The sequence below is a fragment of the Corticium candelabrum genome, chromosome 9 (assembly GCF_963422355.1).
Source record: "Corticium candelabrum chromosome 9, ooCorCand1.1, whole genome shotgun sequence".
NCBI lineage: Eukaryota > Metazoa > Porifera > Homoscleromorpha > Homosclerophorida > Plakinidae > Corticium > Corticium candelabrum.
In genome coordinates, this window is record NC_085093.1 from 1,439,184 (window position 1) to 1,460,134 (window position 20,951).

The 20,951-nt window shown below is 38.8% G+C and overlaps 3 protein-coding genes across 12 annotated transcripts; 2 read left to right on the top strand and 1 right to left on the bottom strand.

The window, feature by feature from the left end:
• The first annotated feature begins 417 nt into the window (after nt 1-417).
• LOC134185082 (PAN2-PAN3 deadenylation complex catalytic subunit PAN2-like) lies at nt 418-14,731 on the top strand. Of its 7 annotated transcripts, none has more exons than XM_062652859.1 (29): nt 418-534; nt 898-1,064; nt 1,132-1,261; nt 1,696-1,770; nt 1,830-1,948; nt 2,854-2,929; nt 3,608-3,676; nt 3,742-3,889; nt 3,952-4,102; nt 4,518-4,568; nt 4,629-4,725; nt 4,776-4,845; nt 5,009-5,065; nt 9,643-9,740; nt 9,795-9,923; nt 10,217-10,360; nt 10,432-10,624; nt 10,771-10,883; nt 10,941-11,036; nt 11,315-11,407; nt 11,470-11,628; nt 12,877-12,936; nt 12,994-13,081; nt 13,144-13,298; nt 13,357-13,424; nt 13,754-13,811; nt 13,872-14,051; nt 14,106-14,199; nt 14,262-14,731. In XM_062652859.1, exons 1-29 carry the CDS (start codon nt 424-426, stop codon nt 14,429-14,431), a joined length of 3,219 nt encoding a protein of 1,072 aa, XP_062508843.1. In that variant the 5' UTR covers nt 418-423; the 3' UTR covers nt 14,432-14,731. The 7 variants fall into 7 exon arrangements, 5 of the variants coding, with proteins under 5 accessions (XP_062508843.1, XP_062508846.1, XP_062508845.1 ...); XM_062652862.1 differs by having other exon boundaries at nt 13,872-13,995; nt 14,052-14,199; nt 14,262-14,427; XR_009970743.1 differs by lacking the exons at nt 14,106-14,199; nt 14,262-14,731 and adding an exon at nt 13,502-13,546 and having other exon boundaries at nt 13,872-13,939.
• LOC134185083 (heat shock protein DDB_G0283913-like) lies at nt 14,538-17,976 on the bottom strand. Its single transcript, XM_062652865.1, has 6 exons — nt 17,408-17,976; nt 17,203-17,311; nt 16,993-17,134; nt 16,344-16,640; nt 15,979-16,272; nt 14,538-15,084 (listed from the first exon to the last, which is right to left on the bottom strand). Exons 1-6 carry the CDS (start codon nt 17,940-17,942, stop codon nt 14,707-14,709), a joined length of 1,755 nt encoding a protein of 584 aa, XP_062508849.1. The 5' UTR covers nt 17,943-17,976; the 3' UTR covers nt 14,538-14,706.
• Nucleotides 17,654-20,795, top strand: LOC134185084 (uncharacterized). Of its 4 annotated transcripts, none has more exons than XM_062652868.1 (8): nt 17,654-17,780; nt 18,240-18,442; nt 18,545-18,754; nt 18,894-18,999; nt 19,063-19,186; nt 19,267-19,545; nt 19,737-20,063; nt 20,124-20,795. In XM_062652868.1, the coding sequence occupies exons 2-8, from the start codon at nt 18,253-18,255 to the stop codon at nt 20,583-20,585; spliced, it is 1,698 nt and encodes a 565-aa protein (XP_062508852.1). In that variant the 5' UTR covers nt 17,654-17,780; nt 18,240-18,252; the 3' UTR covers nt 20,586-20,795. The 4 variants fall into 4 exon arrangements, with proteins under 4 accessions (XP_062508852.1, XP_062508851.1, XP_062508850.1 ...); XM_062652867.1 differs by lacking the exon at nt 17,654-17,780 and adding an exon at nt 18,026-18,081; XM_062652866.1 differs by lacking the exon at nt 17,654-17,780 and having other exon boundaries at nt 18,029-18,442.
• Nucleotides 20,796-20,951: the final 156 nt, after the last annotated feature.

Genomic DNA, 20,951 nt, shown 5'->3' on the forward strand with positions numbered 1-20,951 from the left:
ACAATAGAAATGAATCCTATTCCAGCGTCGACGTCGGCGTCAACATCAAAGGATGCCGCCGACGTCGAGGCGGTTTCTTTGAAGTTTGACGCTCAACTCAGCGTCGGCGTTATATTGTGAACCAGGCTTGACAGTATATACGGTACATGACAGCAGCAACCCCATATTAGAAGAAAATATCGAATATAATCATAATAAGTTGCTGTACACGTGCTTGCACTTGTTTGTAGATTTTTACATCACGGACTTCTACAATTTTGCAAGACTTGAGTACGGATAGCTCTAGATCTGTACATAAGTGCATGTTTTCCAAGACAATTTTTATCTCAGTGGCTACTGCATGACCAGAGCCCATCCCTAGAATTGCCTCCAATCTCTGCGCAGCAATGTACGGGCAAATGATCTATCCGGGTTATTATCAACATGGAGTATGCAGAATTGAAAGTGAATGTCTGCGATGGTGCAGACCAGTTTTCTGTATCATCAGTAACGTTTGATGCATTTGAAGAGCTTGTCTGGGTTGGCAATCAAGGAGTTAGTAGAACTGCGTAACTTCGTTTATAATTTATTGATTAACATTATCTGGTTGCATGTGCAAAGATGAAAACAATTCCATTGCAAACCCTTCGTTTTATCTTTTTTGTGTGTCAATATGGTGTGTGTGTGTGTGTGTGTGTGTGTGTGTGTGTGTGTGTGTGTGTGTGTGTGTGTGTGTGTGTGTGTGTGTGTGTGTGTGTGTGTGTGTGTGTGCGCGCGCGCATTACTTTCCCTTTCCCTTGTGTTTTTATTGCTGCTGCATTGCCTTTTTTTCAAAGTGTAGGTGGTGCTTGAGTGGCTTAGTATACCTGATTAATTGGTGTGTCAACACAATGTCTAATAGTGTGGTCTTTGTTATAGGGTCATGTGACTTCTTACTACAGTATTGGATTGGACAAATACACTGCATTTCAAGCCCATCATGATGAAGTTAGGCACATTGCTAGTGTCGATAGTGGACTTTTGACTGTTTCAGCAAATACCATTAAATTAACTTCAAGACAAGGACTGCAGCAATCTGTCATGCAGTCAGTTTGCCCTTCTAAACAGTAATTGTTACTTTAATATCAATGTGTAACTTATTAATTTTATCAGAGGAAGTGAAACAAATAAGTTGGAAGAGTTACAGTGTGCTGTGAAATATGAGAACAACAGTGTTCTGGTTGGAGGTCATCAGCATAAACTACTACAAATTGACATCAACAAATGGGAAATTAGTCAAGAGGTACAGGTTTACAGGCTTACAATTAGTAAATAATGAAACATATTTAAACGAATGTGTTCTCAGTGAGCTGGAGTTTCAGTTATCTTTTGTATCCGGAACTCACACAATGCACTAAGTCTGATGATTGTTATAGTATGTAATGAAGCCTTTTTATTACTTAATTAACTGATAAAGAAATCGACAGCATGCAGTATGTCTTGTCTGACTTGGATGTGCATGCAATTGCTTCCTACCAGTAATAGAATGTCTTCTAGCGAAGTCAATAGTGTCTTAGTTGTCTGTCCATCCAGTGTTAATACATTCTTCAAGTTTGTTATATTAACATCAATTACTTTTGACTTTTTGTGTAACTGGTAGAGTTATTATGAAAACCAACTTGTCAAGTTATCAAGTGAAACATATACTTTCCTGTTTGTTACATTTTTGCCAAACAGGTTGATACAGACGAAGAAACAATTATTTTGAGGCAGTCACCTCGTCTCATCTGTGGTGGAGATTCGATGGGAAAGGTAATGAGTGGACTGAACAAGTTTCGATGTGTTGCAAGCAATTGCTCACTCGTTTGTAGATTACACTGAGAGACGCAAGAACATTGCAGAGTGAACATGTTTTTCATTGTCATACTGGAGCTCTTTCTGATTTTGACATTTGTGGAAATTTGCTAGTTAGCTGTGGCTTCTCATCAAGGTATAAATCATCTTAAGTTTGTAGAGTGTGGGCAATTCAGCAGGTTGTCGATCAGTAATTAAAATATGGTATTATTTCTAACATAAACACGTCCTTCTTGTTTTTTCGAAGGGCCTAATAGATGTGTCTTTATTAGAGACTTGTCTTTGTTGGAGACTATGTCCTACATAATTTCAATGTTGTTTAACTCAACTGTGCTTACATTAACAATACAATTTAGCTATCATTTATAACCGTCCAATACATTACATTTGACTACTGGTAATAGGTACTTTGCAAGATGTGTGCTTTTATCGTGACTTTTATTCTTTGGATGAGGTCTTGTATAATGTGCTTTATTGGAGACCTGTGTTTATGATAGAGGTAGTGCGGTAAGGCTGGTTTACATAGTTAATGGAAAGCCTTTGTTTGATCTACTAAAGAGTAGGGACTGTTATATGTTGTGTTTTGTTATGGACGTCATCTCAACAACTATCAGTGTGACATTACATTGGTCTCAGCATCATGACAATACACATTTTAATGCAAATTATAATATAGCTAATCTGATAAACATTTGTGTGTCTTGTAACATCTAGAATAGTCCCTTGCTGGTCTTTTGTAGCAATTGTGCTAAACTTGTCAAAGCAGAAAAATTTGGACAGTTTTTAGTGAATGCTTTTTACCAACTGATAAATGTTTTTAGTGTTATCATGAATCAATGATGAATAGTTTGAAGTTTAGCAAAATGTTATGACTGGGTTTCGTCATACATAAGTTACTGTACTCGTAATTGGGCTTGGGTAATCTTTCAGGAAAACTGGTTTTGTGTCTTTGTTACTCTCAGGTGTAGGAATTACTTACTTATGCCTTTGAGTAGTTTCATTAATAGATGAAGGTGCCAGTTTGGTGATTTTCTGTTGTAGATATGGTCAACTAAGTGCTGACAGGCATTTAGTTACATTTGATTTGAGAGCAATGAAGACAATGACACCAGTTGTGGTCAGTAGAATTAAGCGTGCTTGACTCAAGCAGGCAGGCAGTTGAAACAGCCTGAATGACTGACCACCAATAAATAGACAGACACAAACAGATGAGCAGACAGACAGACAGACATGGGTCGAGAACTCACTATTTAGCTGTGGTGTCTTTTACTGATATTTACTGTATGGTAGTATTAATGTTGAAATTAAAGACAGACGGATGGACAGACAGCCGGACAGACAGACAGACAGACAGACAGAAAGTGATTGCAAGAAAACTCAGTAGACACTACCCATGGGACATGTAGAGTTTGACTCGTATTTTGAGCAGTTGTTAGCTAGATAGTTTAGTTTTGTTTGCGGCCTTGGTGGTCACTGGACATTCTTTTAGTTTATGATATGGTGGATGTTTTAGTGTCAATTTATGAAAATATACTACTATTGACAGACTGACAGACAGACAGATAATTTATTCTCATACAGATTCTACTTGTACATATGCTAGGATTTTTTAAATACAAATTAGTCCTTGCAAACTATAAAGTCATTAACTAATGGACTTGACTTACAGACAGGCAGGCAGGCAGACAGACAGACAGACAGACAGAGAAATTGAGTGCTAAGTAGATGGCAGACACATGCATGTATGTGCAATAAGTTATCACTATGATGCTGTGATTTGAATTGTTTGTTTTAGGTTCCAATTGAACCTGCGTTTGTTCGCTTTGTTCCTGCTTTTACTTCAAGGTTAGCTGCAGTATCTCAAGTGAGTCATCAAACTAAACTTAACTTAACTATTCTAAATGTATTTCTCACATTTTATGTGACCAGGCTGGACAGCTTGTATTATGTGATCCAAGTTCTGGTGCTCATGTTTTATCGAACTCTGTGTTGATGCCCATTCTGCTTGAAGGCTTATTCTGTTTTGCAATGGATATCTCTTCTACAGGGCAGGCTCTTTTCATTGCAGACTCTACAGGTATTTCAAAGTTCTAATTGTTTTAATGACCATTCTTCATAATACTATTGCTGTGTCACTAGGAGTTGTTCATTTGTTATCAAGCAATGACCAGCCATTCTTCAATTCATATTCAAATTCAACAATATTTGCTGACCCTCCAATGCCATTGCCTTATATTGACTTTGATGATATGAATGTTCCACTTTCTGTCGTGCCATTACCTGTGACCAGGTGAGTTTGTCACTTGTCTGTAGCTGTTGGTTGTTTCTACTGGTCTGTTGCTTATCTGTTTGTATGTTACACTATATATTTGTCTGTTTACTTACCTGGTTGCCTGCCTGGCCTTGAGTTCTCTCTGTAGAGAAGGAAGGTGTGATTTCTATTATTGACAAACTATAGATTTTACGTATTATGACTTGATTTGCAACTTGATTTGCTTTAAAGCTGGTCAGGAGGTTTTCAAGCAGGATAACTCAGTTTACCTGGTTACAATGAGTCTAGAGGGTTTATGTCTCAAGTGACAAATCTGTGGTGGTTTTCACATGGCAAAAGTTCTAAGAAAGCATATCTAAACTGATGATTTTGATTTGGTGTCACTCGTTACATTGTCTCAACTGAACCAATGCCACTGCTTTGTGTTATCTAGTCGTCCTCTAGTTTCAGACTGGCCGGAATCTCTTAGCAAGATGATCAGGCGGTACTTTAATTACTACTTTGCATGTTAATGTATGAACTTCAGGTAATAGTAAATTTTTAGCCCGCCTCCAAAAGTAGACCCAGAAATTCTGAAAACAATGAAGGTTGTTGATGGAATTGGTCGAGCTCCAAACGCAGGCAACAGAAGGAGAAACCAAGTAAGACTTTTTGATTGCTTTATTTCTTCCAGTGCAATGGTTTGTTTTAGGTCCCTTATGACATGAAACCATTTGTGGAGGAAAGTGATGATGATGATGAAGAGGACGTTTCATCACTAAGTGATAAGTTCAACATGATTAAGTTGTTGCATGACTGATTTAAGGTGTTTTATCATACCTGAGGTCACAGACAATGTCACTTGTTTTTATAGCTGTGGACTACCATATTTATGTTTACATTTGTTGATAATTTGTGTTGAGTATATTTTGTTTTTGATGTTAGATGGGGATTGTTACTTGACTGGCATACCTAAGAAATATTGCAGTGTCGATATGATGAGTAAGTAAACCTTTTCATGTGTGTGTGCGTGCGTGCATGCGTGCTTGTGTGTGTGTGTGTGTGTGTGTGTGTGTGTGTGTGTGTGTGTGTGTGTGTGTGTGTGTGTTTATGTGTGTGTGTGTGTGTGTTTTTGTGTGTGTTTGTGTGTGTGTGTGTGTGTGTGTGTGTGTGTGTGTGTGTGTGTGTGTGTATGGGGTTTATTCCCAGGAGCAGCACCATCTGCTACCGAGCACGTCGACAGGTTGCGAATTGTGTAACAACCCTTAGATATAAGGGTTAGCTGTGAAATAAGCAGGCCTTGCCTGACGAATAAGCAGTCATGGACAATCTGGTGGCAGTGTTATCAGAGAGTGATGGGATAACAGGTGACAATGTTATCTCTATAAAATGTCACAGATTCTCTCTGACAACACTGGGCATGGCGAGTGCAGCCGCCATGAATAGGCTGTTGCTACAAAGTCTGATTTGGTTCATAGCAATTCAGCACAGTATCTGTAGGCAGCTGTGGTCACTTTGGCTCTAAAGAGCAGTTTACTAATTTGGGGTTTTAGTTTTCTGGTCAGCTTACTGTGTCCATACATGTTGTTTGGCATGTTGTAGTCTTACACCTGTCAACATATAGCACGTACTGGAGGAGAGAGTGGAATCAGTTCTGCACATGCTCATTTCACTATAATCCATTCTATTGTGCAGGTTCTTTTATGGTGACTTGTTTTGTCTGTGTCTTTATCTATTCTTTTCTTCAAGTCCAACGGCGATGGGCAAGTAATGATGGGGCAGTTGTAGAATGGCAATGGGGCAGTTGTAGAATGGCAATGGAAGCCTTTAGCTACGACCCTGCACGTTGGCGGCTCAGGTGTGATGGCCGTTCTGTTGTTGAGTTGGAGTAACAGCACAGTTTGTGTCCTACCTGAGCGTCAGAGCAGTCCTATTCAGGGATAGCACTTCTCTCTCCAGTAGGAGAAGGGGAGAGAAAAGGATCCCTAAAGAAAGCTTACTTCGTACAAACCTTGCTGGCTTACTGCAGTCAGCGGGCATTCAATTTTGCGGTCGAAAGAAAAGAAAAAAATGAACGATTGAAGTTGGCGATTGCAACATGGAATGTAAGAACATTATGAGATAACAAAAATAATGTCAATCTTGAGCGTCGATCTGCAGTTATCGCTAGAGAATGGAAACGGTGTAATATTGATATTGCAGCACTGAGTGAGACCCATCTTTCTGGTCAACAAAGTTTTGAAGAAGTTGGTACTGGCTACACTTTCTTTTCATCAGGTGTCCCATTGGTGAACCTCAACAAGCAGGTGTTGGTTTTGCAATAAAATCCAGCATTATACGTAAACTTGAGTTCCTACCTAAGGGTATCAATTCTCGTCTAATGTTACTACATCTAAATCTTCCTCATGGGCGATATGCCACTCTCATTAGTGCATATGCATTGACTCTACCAGCTTCAGATGCCTCTAAGTAAGAGTTTTATGAAAAATTAACAAATGTTATTGACTCAGTGCCAAGAAGAGATAAACTTTTCCTTCTTGGAGAATTTAGTGCTCGCGTTGGTCGGGACTATACATCATGGTGTAAAGTAATTGGTCCTCATGGTGTAAGAAGGGAAAATTCCAGTGGGACACTGCTTCTCACTACTTGTACTCAGTACAATCTAGTTATAACAAACTCCATCTTTCAACAATCCAACAAGTACAAGACAACATGGATGCATCCACGTTCACATCATTGGCATCTTCTGGACTACGTCATTGTGCGACAACGTGATCTGCGTGATGTCAGACAAACTTGAGTGATGAGGGGTTCTAGTAGTTGGTCAGATCATCGGCTTGCGAGGTGCATCACATCTCTTGTCATCAAGCCCAAGCAACATCGACAATGCTTGATGCGTACTAAAAAGTTGTGTGTTAAACGACTGTTCGTCAAAGACATTAGACGTCAGTTTCAAGATCTAATAGAGTATTTGGTGGCTGGTATGACAGAATCATCTGACATTGACTGCTTTTGGTCCGATTTGAAAACAAAGACCTTTCAATGTGCATCTGACATTTTAGGTCATACCAAACGCAAACGTCAGGTTTGGTTTGACATGAATGAACCTACAATTCAGCCTCTTATTGACAGCATGAGGGAAGCACACCTTGGGTGAATCAAGGATAAATCTTTGACTGCTAAGAAAATAGCTTATACTAGCTTGTGTCAGAGTGTGCAAGCTAAATTACGTTCACTGAAAGAAAACTGGTGGATGAAGAAAGCAGAAGATTTACAAGCAGCAGCCGACGAACATGACATGAAGTGATTTTACTCTGGTTTAAAATCAGTTGTTAGTCCACAGTCTAGGAGTACAACACCTTCTTTCTCTCATGATGGCTCAACTCTGCTTACTAAACACGAGGACATTCTTCAGCGTTGGGCTGATCACTTCAATCTAGTACTAAATCGTCCTTCTGTCGTTGATGATACGGTGTTAGATGACATTCCACAGCTGGCATGTGAAGATCATTTAGCGGCGTCTCCCCATGTAGATGAGGTTTCTGATGCAACTCAGCAAATGTCATCTGGAAAGGCATGTGGGTTGGATGGCCTTCCAGCTGAAATATTTAAACATGGTGGTAGAATTTTGGTAGAAAAACTAACTCAACTCTACAGTCTTATTTGGCAACATGAAGCGGTTCCCAAAGACTTCAAAAATGCTACCATAATCCATTTATACAAACGTAAGGGAGACTGCTCAATTTGTGACAATCATCATGGCATTTCGCTTCTATCTACTGTCGGGAAAATCATGGCTCAAATTATTTTGAATAGATTAACCAAACATGTCTTTGACAATATATTGCCAGAGACTCAGTATGGTTTTTGTTCAGGTCGAGAAACTACCGACATGATCTTTACTGCTAGACAACTTCAAGAAAAATGTCGTGAACATCATAGAGACCTCTACATAGTTTTTGTAGATCTGACAAAAGCATTTGATTTCGCCAACAGAAATCTCTTATGGAGACTACTCGGTAAAATAGGCTGTTTGTGCAATCTAGTCAATATCATAAGATCATTTCACGACGATATGTCAGCTAGCGTCATTGACAGTGCAACTTCTTCCAAGTCCTTTGCAGTTACAAATGGTGTTAAACAAGGATGCGTTTTTGCACCTTTGTTATTTAACATCTTTTTCTCTGTCATGTTACACGTTGCCTTCAGGAATTGCAATAAAGGTGTTTACCTTCAAACTTGCTCTGATGGCAACATTTTTAATCTTTGTCGCTTTAGTGCAAAAACTAAAGTCAGGGACATTCTTATATGTGACCTGCTCTTTGCAGATGATTGTGCCCTTGTCGCGCACACCATAGAGGATGTTCAATTCATCATGGATTGTTTTTCAAACACTGCACGACGGTTTGGGCTCACTGTAAGTCTCAAGAAGTCCGAAGTCTTGTACCAACCAAAACCTGGATCTTCTTACACATCTCCTGTTGTAAAAGTGTATGACACTCCTTTGACATCGGTTGACAAGTTTTCTTATTTAGGAAGTACTCTGTCTCAGAACATTGTTGTCGATGATGATATTTCAATGCGTCTGAGTAGAGCTGTTGCTGCCTTTGGCAACCTGACTAGACGCCTTTGGAATGAACATGGCATAACCACAGCCACTAAGGTCAAAGTTTACAAAGCTGTTGTGATCACCACTTTACTTTATGGTTGTGAGACTTGGACATTATATAGAAGACACATTAAACAGCTGGATGTGATGTCTTCGCAAAATTGGAAATATAATGGCAAGACATGATACCCAATGTCGAGGTTCTGAAGAAATGCAACATGCCTGGAATTGAGGCTGTACTACTAAAAGCTCAACTTCAATGGTGTGGCCATCTTGTTCGAATGAAGGATGATAGAATCCCAAGGGCAGTGTTTTGTGGTCAGCTGAAGGAAGGTTCTAGAACAGCAGGTGGTCAGAAATTGCGCTTTAAAGACACATTGAAATCCAATTTGAAATCTTGTAATATTGATATATCCAACTGGGAAAGCTATGCGTCAGACAGATCTCTGTGGAGATCTTATTGCAAAAAATCTTTAGATCATTTTGAAGACCAACGTTTGAAAACACTCCAACAAAAAAGGCAGGAATGAAAGACGATCTCTGAGAGTGGGAACTTCACATGTGATGTTTGTGGACGCTCCTGCACGTTACGCATTGGTCTTTGGAGACACAAGCAAAGCCATAAATGAGTTTGGTCGTGTCGACCACTCACTTCACCGCGCGCGCGCGCGCGCGCGTGTGTGTGTGTGTGTGTGTGTGTGTGTAGTTTACATGTATGTTTAATGTGCCCAGTGACTTCCTCTCTTCCTCACAGTACAGCATGACACAACACAACACAACATAAACAACACAGCACAACAATACAACTCACTACTTGCCGATGCAATTACATATTGTTTTAAGTTTTGTTGAAGGACACGATACTTACAATCAACCACGACAGAGTATCTTCTTTAGGAAACCAACATACATGAACTAACAACACAGTGACAACACATTAATAATGTGTGTCTGTGTTGATTCGCTTTAGGTATGGATGGTGTAGATTTCTTGCAAGACAAACGCTGTATTTTTGCTGGTCTGGAAAGAAATAATGGTCCCAATACTTACTGTAATGCTGTGCTACAGGTATTGCTGTCTTTGCTCTTGTTGCTGATGTTTGGTTTGATTGTATATTGTTAGCTTCTATACTTTGTTGAACCTGTTCGTTGTGTCATGGAGAGCCATGTATGCCACAGAGAGTCATGCCTTTCTTGTGAACTTGGATTTCTATTTAATGCATTGGATTTCACTACCCAGAAAAGCTGTGAGGTACGGAATTTAGGTATCATTTGTTGCTTGTTTTTATGTGTTTTTCAGAGTTTGAAATATCTGTCTATTTGTTTGTGTGTTTGTCTGTTTGCCTGCTTGTCTGTGCACTTGCTTGCATGTAAAACTTACATACTGTAGTTGCTTGTCTAAACTTTTCATAGTCTGATAGTAGTATTTGTTTGTTATTCTGTTACTTTCGATTGTTTTTAGTTCATAATATTGGTAATTGAATTTTTTCTTCTATTGTCTAAGTATATGAAGTGATCATATTAATTATGGGTTCTCTTTCTTAGGTGTCTAATCTGATTCAAGTGTTTCAAAGTTTACCAGAAGCTGCTGCTCTTGGTCTTGTTCTTTCAGAGAAGAACACAGGCAAACCCAATTTGGTGAGGCTTAGTCAGAGTTGGAGTCGATTTATTCTTCAGCAGATAAGCAAAGTGCTACTCATTTCTTCACATATGTTCTTTGTTATTAATTATTTATTATGCATATATATATATATATATAGGACGCTGAAAGCGATAACTGTTTGCGTCAGCAATCTGAAGAAGGAGCACAAGAATCCAGTAATCTGTCTGTAATAGAGAAAATATTTAGCATGGAGTTGGACACTCAAACTCGATGTCGTTGTGGGAAGAAGAGCAATAGGTCATTGACAGCTATGCAATTGATGCTCAACTACCCACGAGCCAGAAATGGAGGTTGAATTCATTGCAAATTTTTTATCTTGGTTGTATGTTTGCATGTTTTTTGTTCTGGATGCATATGGTTGTTGGCTTGTTATTTATGTTTTTGTTGTGTAATTTAGTACGAGTGAACAGAAGGTTTTTTGTCATTACTACTGTAGAGCTGCTTCAACTGAATGAAAAAGTACCATTTTCACACTTGCTGGAGAACAGCTTGCAGAAGGAGCAAACAACACAAGCTTGGTGTGATCAATGCAACAAATACAAAACTCATGTTGGAACATCATGTTACCTGTCAAAGTATCAATCACTGTGTCCTGTTGTTTTCTAGTCTCAAACAAGGCAAGTTCATCGACTTCCAGATGTGATGCTTATCAGTTGTTTGGATGATGCAAAAGACTTTCTTTTCTGGAAGAGTCAACAGCAGGTGAGTATCAATTTGTGTTTGAGGAAGTTACTTTTGTTTGAATACTTGCAATTTCTCTACTAGTCAAAAGGTAAAATTAATGATTTAGCTTAATGACCAAGTGCAGACACGTGATGTGTATGGAAGTTTCTTGTTGAAAAATACAATGTAGCTACTGTATGTTAATGTAATCTATTACATTGTGAATGTAGTGAAGTAGTACTGAAAGTTTATATTTCTTAATTTTAATATTTAACAAGGACTGTTGTGATTGTGTTTAATGGTTTTGTTATTCCAAGCTGCGGGATGCAGACAATGGAAGTTCAGTTTATTGGCTTCCTGTCAGCATTAGAGTTAGTATGACAGAAAGTGGAGAATTGAGTGTTCATGAGGTTAAAGCATGGCATGTTGTTGTGTGACTTTCATTAATGTAACGTCATTTGATTATGGACAGGGCAATGACGGTGATGAAGAGGAGTCAAGTGTTCAGAATGATGGTGTAGTCATTTTCTATGATTTGATGGCTGTAGTTAGTTATGTTGAAGCACCAATGGTTCCTGGTCATTTGGTAGCCCACATTCTTCCTAGTAGCAGTCAATACACAAGAAGACAGGTTAGTTGTATTATGCTCTTTCTGTTGAGTCTAGATAAATTAAATTTGTTTAATTAAACTTTGACAGCATAATATGACCAGTAGGCTTGTGACTCATGAATAAGGATGTGCGCTAAATCTAAATGTTTAGTCACGTATATTATTGGCGAGCGAAGCTAGCCTCTCTTTTGTCGTGTAAATTAAAGTAGTGATATATATATATATATATATATATATATATATATATATATATATATATGTGGGTCAACAATTGTCGTATGGATTTATGGCAAGCGGAGAGACAGATAGACATAGCAGCGATGCCAGATGAATGCAATTTGACTTGGCAACACATGCACTAAAACTGAATCAAGGGTCATCTTTTGAGGGGTCGACTCTATTAAAATTTCTTGGTGAGAAGAGTGAGATGACTCTTGACTGTGCTCTCGTACGCAACTAAGGAGCAAAGGAGACTGAGGCTTGACAAAAGGAATGGGAAAGAAAAGCTAGAAGAAGAGCAAAGTCTGATTTCTGAGTTTCTCTGTGTTAGTTTGACAGAAATTATTACTACACAACCATCATTACACTAGCCTTGTCCCCAGACTCACATGAGCCTAACAGTGTCCGGTTCCCATATGAGGCTGAAAGTGTCATATGGGAACCGGGCGCCGCCAGGCTCATGTGAGTCTGGGGACGAGGCTACGTTACACAACCATCGTTACACAACACAGTAAAGACAGAATACCTTCGCTCACCTATTAAACAGTGTTACACGGACATTTAGTATTGTTAATGAGCTCAAAGCAAAATAGAATGTACATGGAGAAGTTTGTTGGTGTGGGCTGCTGCTGTGTACAACTGTGGGCTGTTCAGTGGTACAGGCTCATTTGTCAAATATTGCTGGGCATTTGTCACATTTAGTTGTGTGAATGCTACGTAGATGACAAAGGAGCTAAGACTTAATTTTTGGGAGGGCTGAACGGTACGTATGTATTTAATCACACAATATTGATATTATTAACAATTGATATGTGTTTTGAATAGCACTATTGGACTCCAAAATACTTGATTACTGCAATCTAATTTGGATTTGTTTCCTGTGCATGTGTTACATAGCACCTGGACATACATACTAACCTAACGTACTAGACCTAAGGCACACCAATTTGTGGGAGGTTTGGCTGCTGTTAAAGTAGTACTTTAATACAGTACTTCAAGTTTGTTTTGCATACCATTTGTTTAGTTGGGTTAGTGTTAGTTTGGGTTTAGGTTGAACCCATCAGACAATGGTGGTTATTCAACGATCGAGTAGTGTGTGAATCAGAACAGGTCAAATTATTTTTTTGTGTTATCTTTATGTATTGCATTGGTTTCTTGTCTTTGTAGGAAGAAGTGCTGAAATTTTCTGATTGGAGGGTGCCTTGTCACTTGTGTTTCACAAGACGAGATTTAAATGATCACTATAATATGACCGGTATGATACAATTTACTTATTACTTTTGTAGTGCCACAGTTCTAAGTATGTTTTGTATACAGTTCATCGTGTTACTGATGTTAGTTTACTTCGACCAGTTGTAGTCAACAAAGCTGCTTCGTCTTCATCGTCCACGGTCAAACCTCTTCAGTCAGATGAGGCATTGTCAGAGGACACCTTAGTTGCCGTTGGCATTGAGTTTGTTTCTCTTCGTCTGGTTTGCGAACATCTTTACTAGATAGGATAGTAGATTTGGAAGCACTATTTTGTTGCAGGATCAGAGTGAATGTAGTGTCAGTAAAGCAGGAAGACTCTTACCTGCACGTGTTACAATAATCAGAGGGTAAAGTCTGCAATTGTTATTGCCCTTTACAAATGGGTTGGTTAATCATAAATGCAGTTCGCTTTGTTACTCCACAGATGTAGTGGACAAGTAAACTTTGAAAGTTAAGGCATGTTTTGGAGGTGCAAACAATTAACATACAGAAAGAATAAAGAAAATATGAAATGCTTGGTTGTGGTGTGTTTGTGACTATGTACGTGTCTTGTTGACAAATTATGTCATGACTCAACTAGTGTTTTTGTTTCATGTTCTGGACATATGTTTCTTGTTTATGCTTTAAGTATCTTTATTAAATTGCTAACGTTGAAAGTGGTGTTTACGTGTTACAGTGATGGTTCATTAGAAGGAGTTTCCTTTATTGATGATTATATTGCCCGTTCAGAACAGGTACATTTGGTATATGATATTATGTAGAAACCAAGACTGTAGTTTTTATTATGTGGCTAGAATGTGGAATTTTTGGCTCAGTTTTGTGGGGTGAAACCTGGAGACCTTGAGCCAGCTGTTTCAAGCAAACCTTTAACTTTATTGAAAGCTGTCTACCTTAAGCTACGGTGTTTACGAGACTTGGGTGTGAAGTTTATTGGCTATGGGTTGCGCAGTGATTTTCACTTATTAAACTTTCAGGTGAACAAGTGAGAAGCAAGTTGATTGTATCAAGACGAACTCTTTCTATCTTAGGCATCTGCACATTCTCTGCTGGATATCTCAGAGCTGTTTCATCTCTCCGGAGAGATAAATGCTCCACTTCGATTCATGGCTTGGTATTTTCTTGGTTAGTGGATGACGTTTTGTTCTTGTTTATATTTGCATTAATTAAGTTCTGTCTATGTGTAGGAATTCACGTGCAGACAACTGGACGGAATAGTACTGAAGATGCCCAGACAGCACTTAAGCTCTACCGGAAGTACAGGGAGCTCAATGATGATCCGACAGTCAATTTTACTGCGGCTGTGCAAAGACTATATAAAGCTGGCAGACAAAATGATTGGGTTGTTCCAGCGTAATGAAGACTCAAGCAACAGTGACCATTGATAAACAGTAAGTTATGATGAGATGCAAACAGTGAGTGGAGATTATAAAAGATGGCAGAGATTGCTTTCATAACCAATGTGAGCTGGCAGACGTATAAATGGTATAATTTGAGCTACATTCCGTTTAGAAATACTCTCACTACTACAAGCACTCAAATCCATACTGAAGTTGTAGAGTTCTTATTGGATTCAAACACAACATTGACTATTAGAAGTAGTTCAATTTTGTTGTTGTGTGTGTATTTCTGTCAGTCTTGAGGCTTCTTCATAACACTGACTTGCACACAGCCTGGCCCTGCTATGTTGATTACTGGTTTTTTATTGACGAGATAGTCAGCTGAGTTATATGATACTTTTAGTGTGAAGTTACCCGTTCTTCTCTCTCTTCGTGAATGAGCAGTGTCTGCATTCAGATCTTCATAGTTTTTCAGTTCAAGCTCACTCTGCTCATCAAATGGATTGGAACAATATTGCAGATGTGGACGTATTCCTGTTATTGACAGGATGCCTTGATCTCTTTCATGAAGGCAAATAGCCTCAATTTTGCCGGATGAATTATCATCAGCATCATACTCTGGAAGCTCAATTATGATATGTAGTCCGTCATCTTTTTCTATTATGTCATGCTAAATCACAAAAAGCATATTGTGGAGAAGTGACACCACATCAGATGAAATGTTAAGAGTGTATCATGGTATGGATATGGTGTAGTTGCAGTACATGTAGGGGTGGACATTTAAGTATGTAAATCTTCAGATATCAGCAGAGAAATGTCCCTAAAACAGAGTTGATATGTTTACATTTGACTGTTTTCTAAAGTGTCTAGACAAGACAAATTATTGAAAAATTTGCAGATATATCAAGATTTTGGCTTCTTGCCTAGCATAGCACATAAGTTGAGTGAAAATAATGACTTTGAAGACATGTGGTTGCTGCTATATGTGTTGTGCTTTCCTTTGTGACTAAATTTATTAGAAGTATTTTAGAATACAAGATGCTTTGTTGCAACCCTAGCTTTGAATCTTTTACAGCAGTTCGAGTGGGGCAGAAACCTTTGCTATAACCATAACTTTCTAATTTAGTGCGGTATAATAGGCACTGAAATTACATGATAGGCCATGTGTAACATGAACAGACTGTCAGTGTAGCAGAAACGCGTGTGGCAGTGACATTCTTGTAGCCATTCTCAGATCAAAGCAGTGTGAAATCATGCCAGTGAGAAGAGTTAGGACTTAGACTTGTGGAATGATCTTGTTCTTGTAGACCTAAGTCTAAGCATTGCTTGCTTGCTTAATTAATTTACAATCTAGTAGATGGTGGATTGATCCTGGCTCAAGTCTAACTAGTTTTGCAAGAAGATGTATCTAAGAGATATGCACGTCTAGTGTAAAGCTACAAAGCCTATGGTGATGGCTACTGCCCTATAGAAAATTTGGTGACTCGCATACAAAACGCATACGATGATTATGCTCTTTTGATTCATTTTGTGAACAATTAATTGTCTGTGTGTGCATACTTACCTGTGGGACAAATTGAACCATGTGTTGTGGCTCTTTGTAGTCTTCATGGCTGATTGCTGATAATTGTGGGGCAAGATCTAGTTTCTCTCCTTTAACTACTAGTTTGAAGAGGTTGAGGTAAGCAGACAGTTGTGAGTCTTGAACTTTGAGCTTCTGTTCCCAAACAGATGCATCTGTTGATAAATTTGCATAGGATGGTTGTTCCTTGTGAGATATTTTGGGGTTGACGAGTTGTGCTACCTTTGCTGGAGTTGCATCAAACTGCAATTTCATTGCTGTAGGATTTAGCAGGTACTGGAAACACAGCCATTAGATTCTAAATTAGTAGGTTTATCTTTTACATTGTGCGTCATACATAGTCTTACCTTCTTGAGACACTCGAATAGTGTATCAATCAAATTGTCCATTGTCAATTTTGGAACACCCTCGGTACCACCTTTGTTGAGTAGGTCTTGCAACACATTTAGGGTTTGTACATTGAATGCCTGTCCTGCTTGTGATTCAGCATTGCCAATGAGGAAATGTTTTGGCCCATCCTTATGAGAAATACAAGGAGTGAACGTCTTGTTCCTGTCTTGGGTCTTGGGTTTTGGGTGAACTTCCAGTGCTCTTCTGTGTTTGACTGTGGCAGTATCATTAGGATGCGTGTTGACAACGTGTACCTGAATAATGCCAATTAATTATCAATTTATATGTAATGCATACTAAGGTTTATGTGTCTGTAGAATGTATTCTTTGTGGTTCACGATATATGGTTGGGATATGATGTCACAGTTGGAATAGTTTATGATTTGTAATGTAAGAATTTCCTGTTTAGATTTGATCGACTATTTTAAGTTGTAAGTATTTGTATCTATTTGTTTGTTTAGTTAGGTCTATCTTCTCTTTAATGTCTTGTAGAAACATGTGCCTGAGCACAAACGTTCGAAATCACAACTTATATTGTAACTTGTGCTGAGGTTAGTATGGAATGGGCATATAGTCAGCTCATTACTAACAGTGACTGAAACTAACCTGCCATTTTTCCAGTAAATCACGTTCAGTGGAAACACTGTTGAAATTATGAACAACATACAGACATTTTGTTCCTGCACCCCTCTTGTTGTAGACTTCAAGCTCATTACTTAAGAATTTGATGAGTTCTTGATCAGACCATCTAATGCATTAAGAAACTGATTGCAACACGAATTTACTTACATCAGACACAGTGATGAAGTTACTAACGTTAGTTCTGTTGTAACCAGCACTATGTCAGTGCTAAGAGCTACAACAACGTCTTTGATCAGCTTGTCTCTTGCTAACATCTGCCCTTTCAGTTTAGGATCACTGACGTCTAAACAATTTAAGAGATAAAACTGAGACTGGAAAGTCTAGTCAGCAAGCAAATGCAGCATAACTTTAACAGCCGTTGTTTACAAACTGTTCTCACCTAGTGCTGGTCCGTCAATGCCTGCTGTGTCTATGAAGACGTGATTATGTAAGACACTTTTCTCTGTTTTGGGAGGCAGCAGAAAGTTGAGAGCTAACGTGGCATCCTTTGGTCGGAATCCGGATGGTAAAGATGTGCCCGCCAATTGATTCATAACGAATGTTTTTCCCTTGCCGTAATGTCCAATGAAACTAACTACTCTGTTTCGATCTTGCAGCAGGGAATCCATGTGATGTTTTATCTCCTTCATCGTCTCTTCTTCGAGCTGTTGTTCTTCTACTTGATGTTGAGGTTTGTCTACTTGATCCGCTACGATTGATGCTACTGCAGCTGCCTTGGGTTTCTGCTTTTGTCGACAGTCAAGCTGTGGCAGGTAATTCATAAGAATGGGTTTAAAACGTTGGTTGAGATAGCAATGCCATTGCATTGTGGGTTCTTCTTCTGGTAGAATGACAAGTTGAGGAATATCTATTATCATATCGTACTGCCTTCCCGTCCATGACTTAATGTCTGCTTCCACTTGCGCTTGACTCATGGCGAACAAAATTTGATCGACAACGCGTGATCGATCTAGAGATATAGTCACATGAGATCACGCGCTACGTGCGTTGTGCATGCATGACTGCAGTGTAACAACTTGATCAGCTGCATTGAGATTCGTGGACGTGGTATACGTAAGTTTGTGAGCTTCTCTAGACTAGCTTGAAGATATTGAGTCTATACGTAATGGGTCAGTGAGGGTGTAGTTACATAGCTCTCTAGCTAAGCACATGGAGTTTATGCAAGAAATGAACTGTGCTTAATTAATCCTCTAATCAACCTTAATTTCTAGGCAGACTTGAAAAATGGGAAACAGGCATTCGATTGGTGAGGAATTCGAGGATTACGATATTGTAATTGATATCCAATCATTAAAAGATGCTGGACATGGTTGGCCCATCATGGTATCACCCTCAGCATTAATGGCGGTCAAGGAGAAGCTCAAGCAACATACAGATGAACGTGCGCGTGCAATAGGAGGTGAAGACAAAAATGGTGTGTTTTAGGTTATGGATGATACGTGCCACGTGTAGCGCGTTGTTGTAGTTATAGTGATTAATTAATTAACTATAAATTATATACGCTGTTTTTTATTAGATACACAGCCATGTAGCCGCCGAGAAATTGTGGTCAGTTCTGTTGGATACTTCAACAAGGGCAAGACTTTTGTAATCAACAAGACAGCATCATTAAACCTTCCTTCTGCGAGAGAGCTACATACTCGAGGGCTCAGCTTTGTACTTCCACGTGATGAAAGACAAAATTGGATTTTCTTGGACACAGCTGGGACGAATTCTCCAGTTCTCGGTAAGTAACAAGTAATAGTTAAGACATTAATGATTTTGATTGAATTGAGAGTGTATACATTTGTGGCTATGGCCATGGGCTCATACAGTAAATCTAAATTGAATGTTGGGAGATTACTAGCTAATTTTAACTGTTGCAGATGCCTCAGACTATGAGATGATTGATAAACGCTCCACTGAGCTATTTCTTCAGAAGCTGGTTGTCACACTCAGTGATGTTCTCATAGTTGTGGTAAACGAGTTGACGTAGGTTATAATCAATTCACCTCTGTATAGGGTCAATGCAGTAGAGACCTTTTATCTGCGTAGATGGTCCGACCAAGAACTTATACATGCTCTTCAAGACTCTGTCAAGGGCACCAAAAGAAAGATAATTGTTGTACACAATTTTAGAGGAGTTAAAGACCGTACAGTTCTTATAGATTTATGGAAGGTCAGTCTCTGGTACATATTTCAACTGTTATTCTTATTTGTAAACCTGAAGCGATGTTGTTGTTTGTAATAAAATATTAGCAATATATTCGTTTACCTCACAAGGGAGTGTCCAAATCATATTATTGTCCCAGTTCAAATGCAACGTGTGATTCAAAGCAAGTTCTCTCTTTTGTGGAGGAAAGAACTGAATCGCCAACAGAGCATGTGTTTCTTGCTGAAAATGAGTCAGCAGCAGGAAGAGAATTTAATGATCTCACCTTTAACCATATTAGAATGATACTGAGTCAAGTAGAGCCAACACAGGAAGGAACCATTCTACAACGGCTGGAGTATTGGGCAACGCTGTCTATCAAACAGGTTTCTCTATACTGTCACTTTTGTAAACTCTATATCTTATTATATCATGCAGGTATTCTGGTTGAGATAGTCAACTGCTACTTTTATTACAGTTGACAAGCTTAATTGAGTAACTAAGCATTTCATGAGTCACTAAAGCTTGCACGACAAGATGTTATGGCTTCTGTAACTTTGTTTCTTTTTCGATGCAGTACCTGAAGAATCCCGGAAATGTTGTAATAAGGGACGTTGCAGCTGATTTAGATTTAGTTGAAGATCACCGCAGAGCCAAGCTGCAAGTAGTGCGATCATCTGACTGGATTACTTGTGCAGCAGAGAAAGATGAGTGGAGTTTGGACCGTGAGAAAGCACTCGAGGAAAGACGTAAACAAGCCCAAAGTCTAACAGAGAATGCTCTTGCTACACTCATGGTGGAAGGGAATGACGATGACGTTTCCTTAGGAAACACAGGTATCACTTTTGATGGATTTAGGATTCTACTGTCTCCTCCTGGAAAAAAGGGAGCGTTTACTCCTCAGGTTGCTAATTATACTTTATTAGTCTATTAGAGGTGGTAGAAATGACTGTGTGTTTTACAGTATGATGTTGTTGAGGACGATTATGGTCTTCACGTTATTATTGATTTGAGTGGTACAGAAGGAAAGGCTGCAGTCAGGACCGAGTTTCACGTTGGCACCCAAATGGGAAGAGTTGCAACCGACAGAGAAATGAAAATACATTACTTGGAGATAGAAGGTGAACGAGAGTTGTGGTACAACAAGCTTGAGATCTCAAAACCTCTAAATGATGGCTCTTGCTCTATTGAGCCTGTCTACGAAACAGTAAAAATGAATTTGTCGAGGGACTTTTCAAAGTTTGAAAACCCAAGGAAGGCTGGCGCATTCAAAGTAGCCGTTCCTGTTGATCCAAACAAACATGACACTGAACAGAAGCCAATAATTACAGCTTGCTCTGGAATTGTTCAAGTTTCTGTTGCTAAGAGACACCAACATGAGCCAGCACAAATAACCAAGCGTCGTCCTAAATCCAGAGCTAGTTAAGACACCTTTAGAACAAATTAGTTTGGACTTTTTCCATCTAGACTGCCAATTCTATATTAAATCAACTTTTGTGTTCGATCTAGCTGGTACATAAATTTGCTGTTAATTAAAATATTTCTGTTTGCATTGGCGTATGGAGTTCTGAGAATGGAAACACTGTAAAAACCGGAATCTTTAAACTCTTCGGTTTATTTATTAATTAATTAATTAACGAAAAAATCAGTATGGATATGTTGCGATGGCGGTACATTATTAATGCAGTTGCTACTGTAGACTACCCATTATTTTCCAAATTGATAAATGCAAATTATTTAATTAATGAATTCAATACTTGTGCTATTAATTTTCAAGTTTCAGATCAAGCTA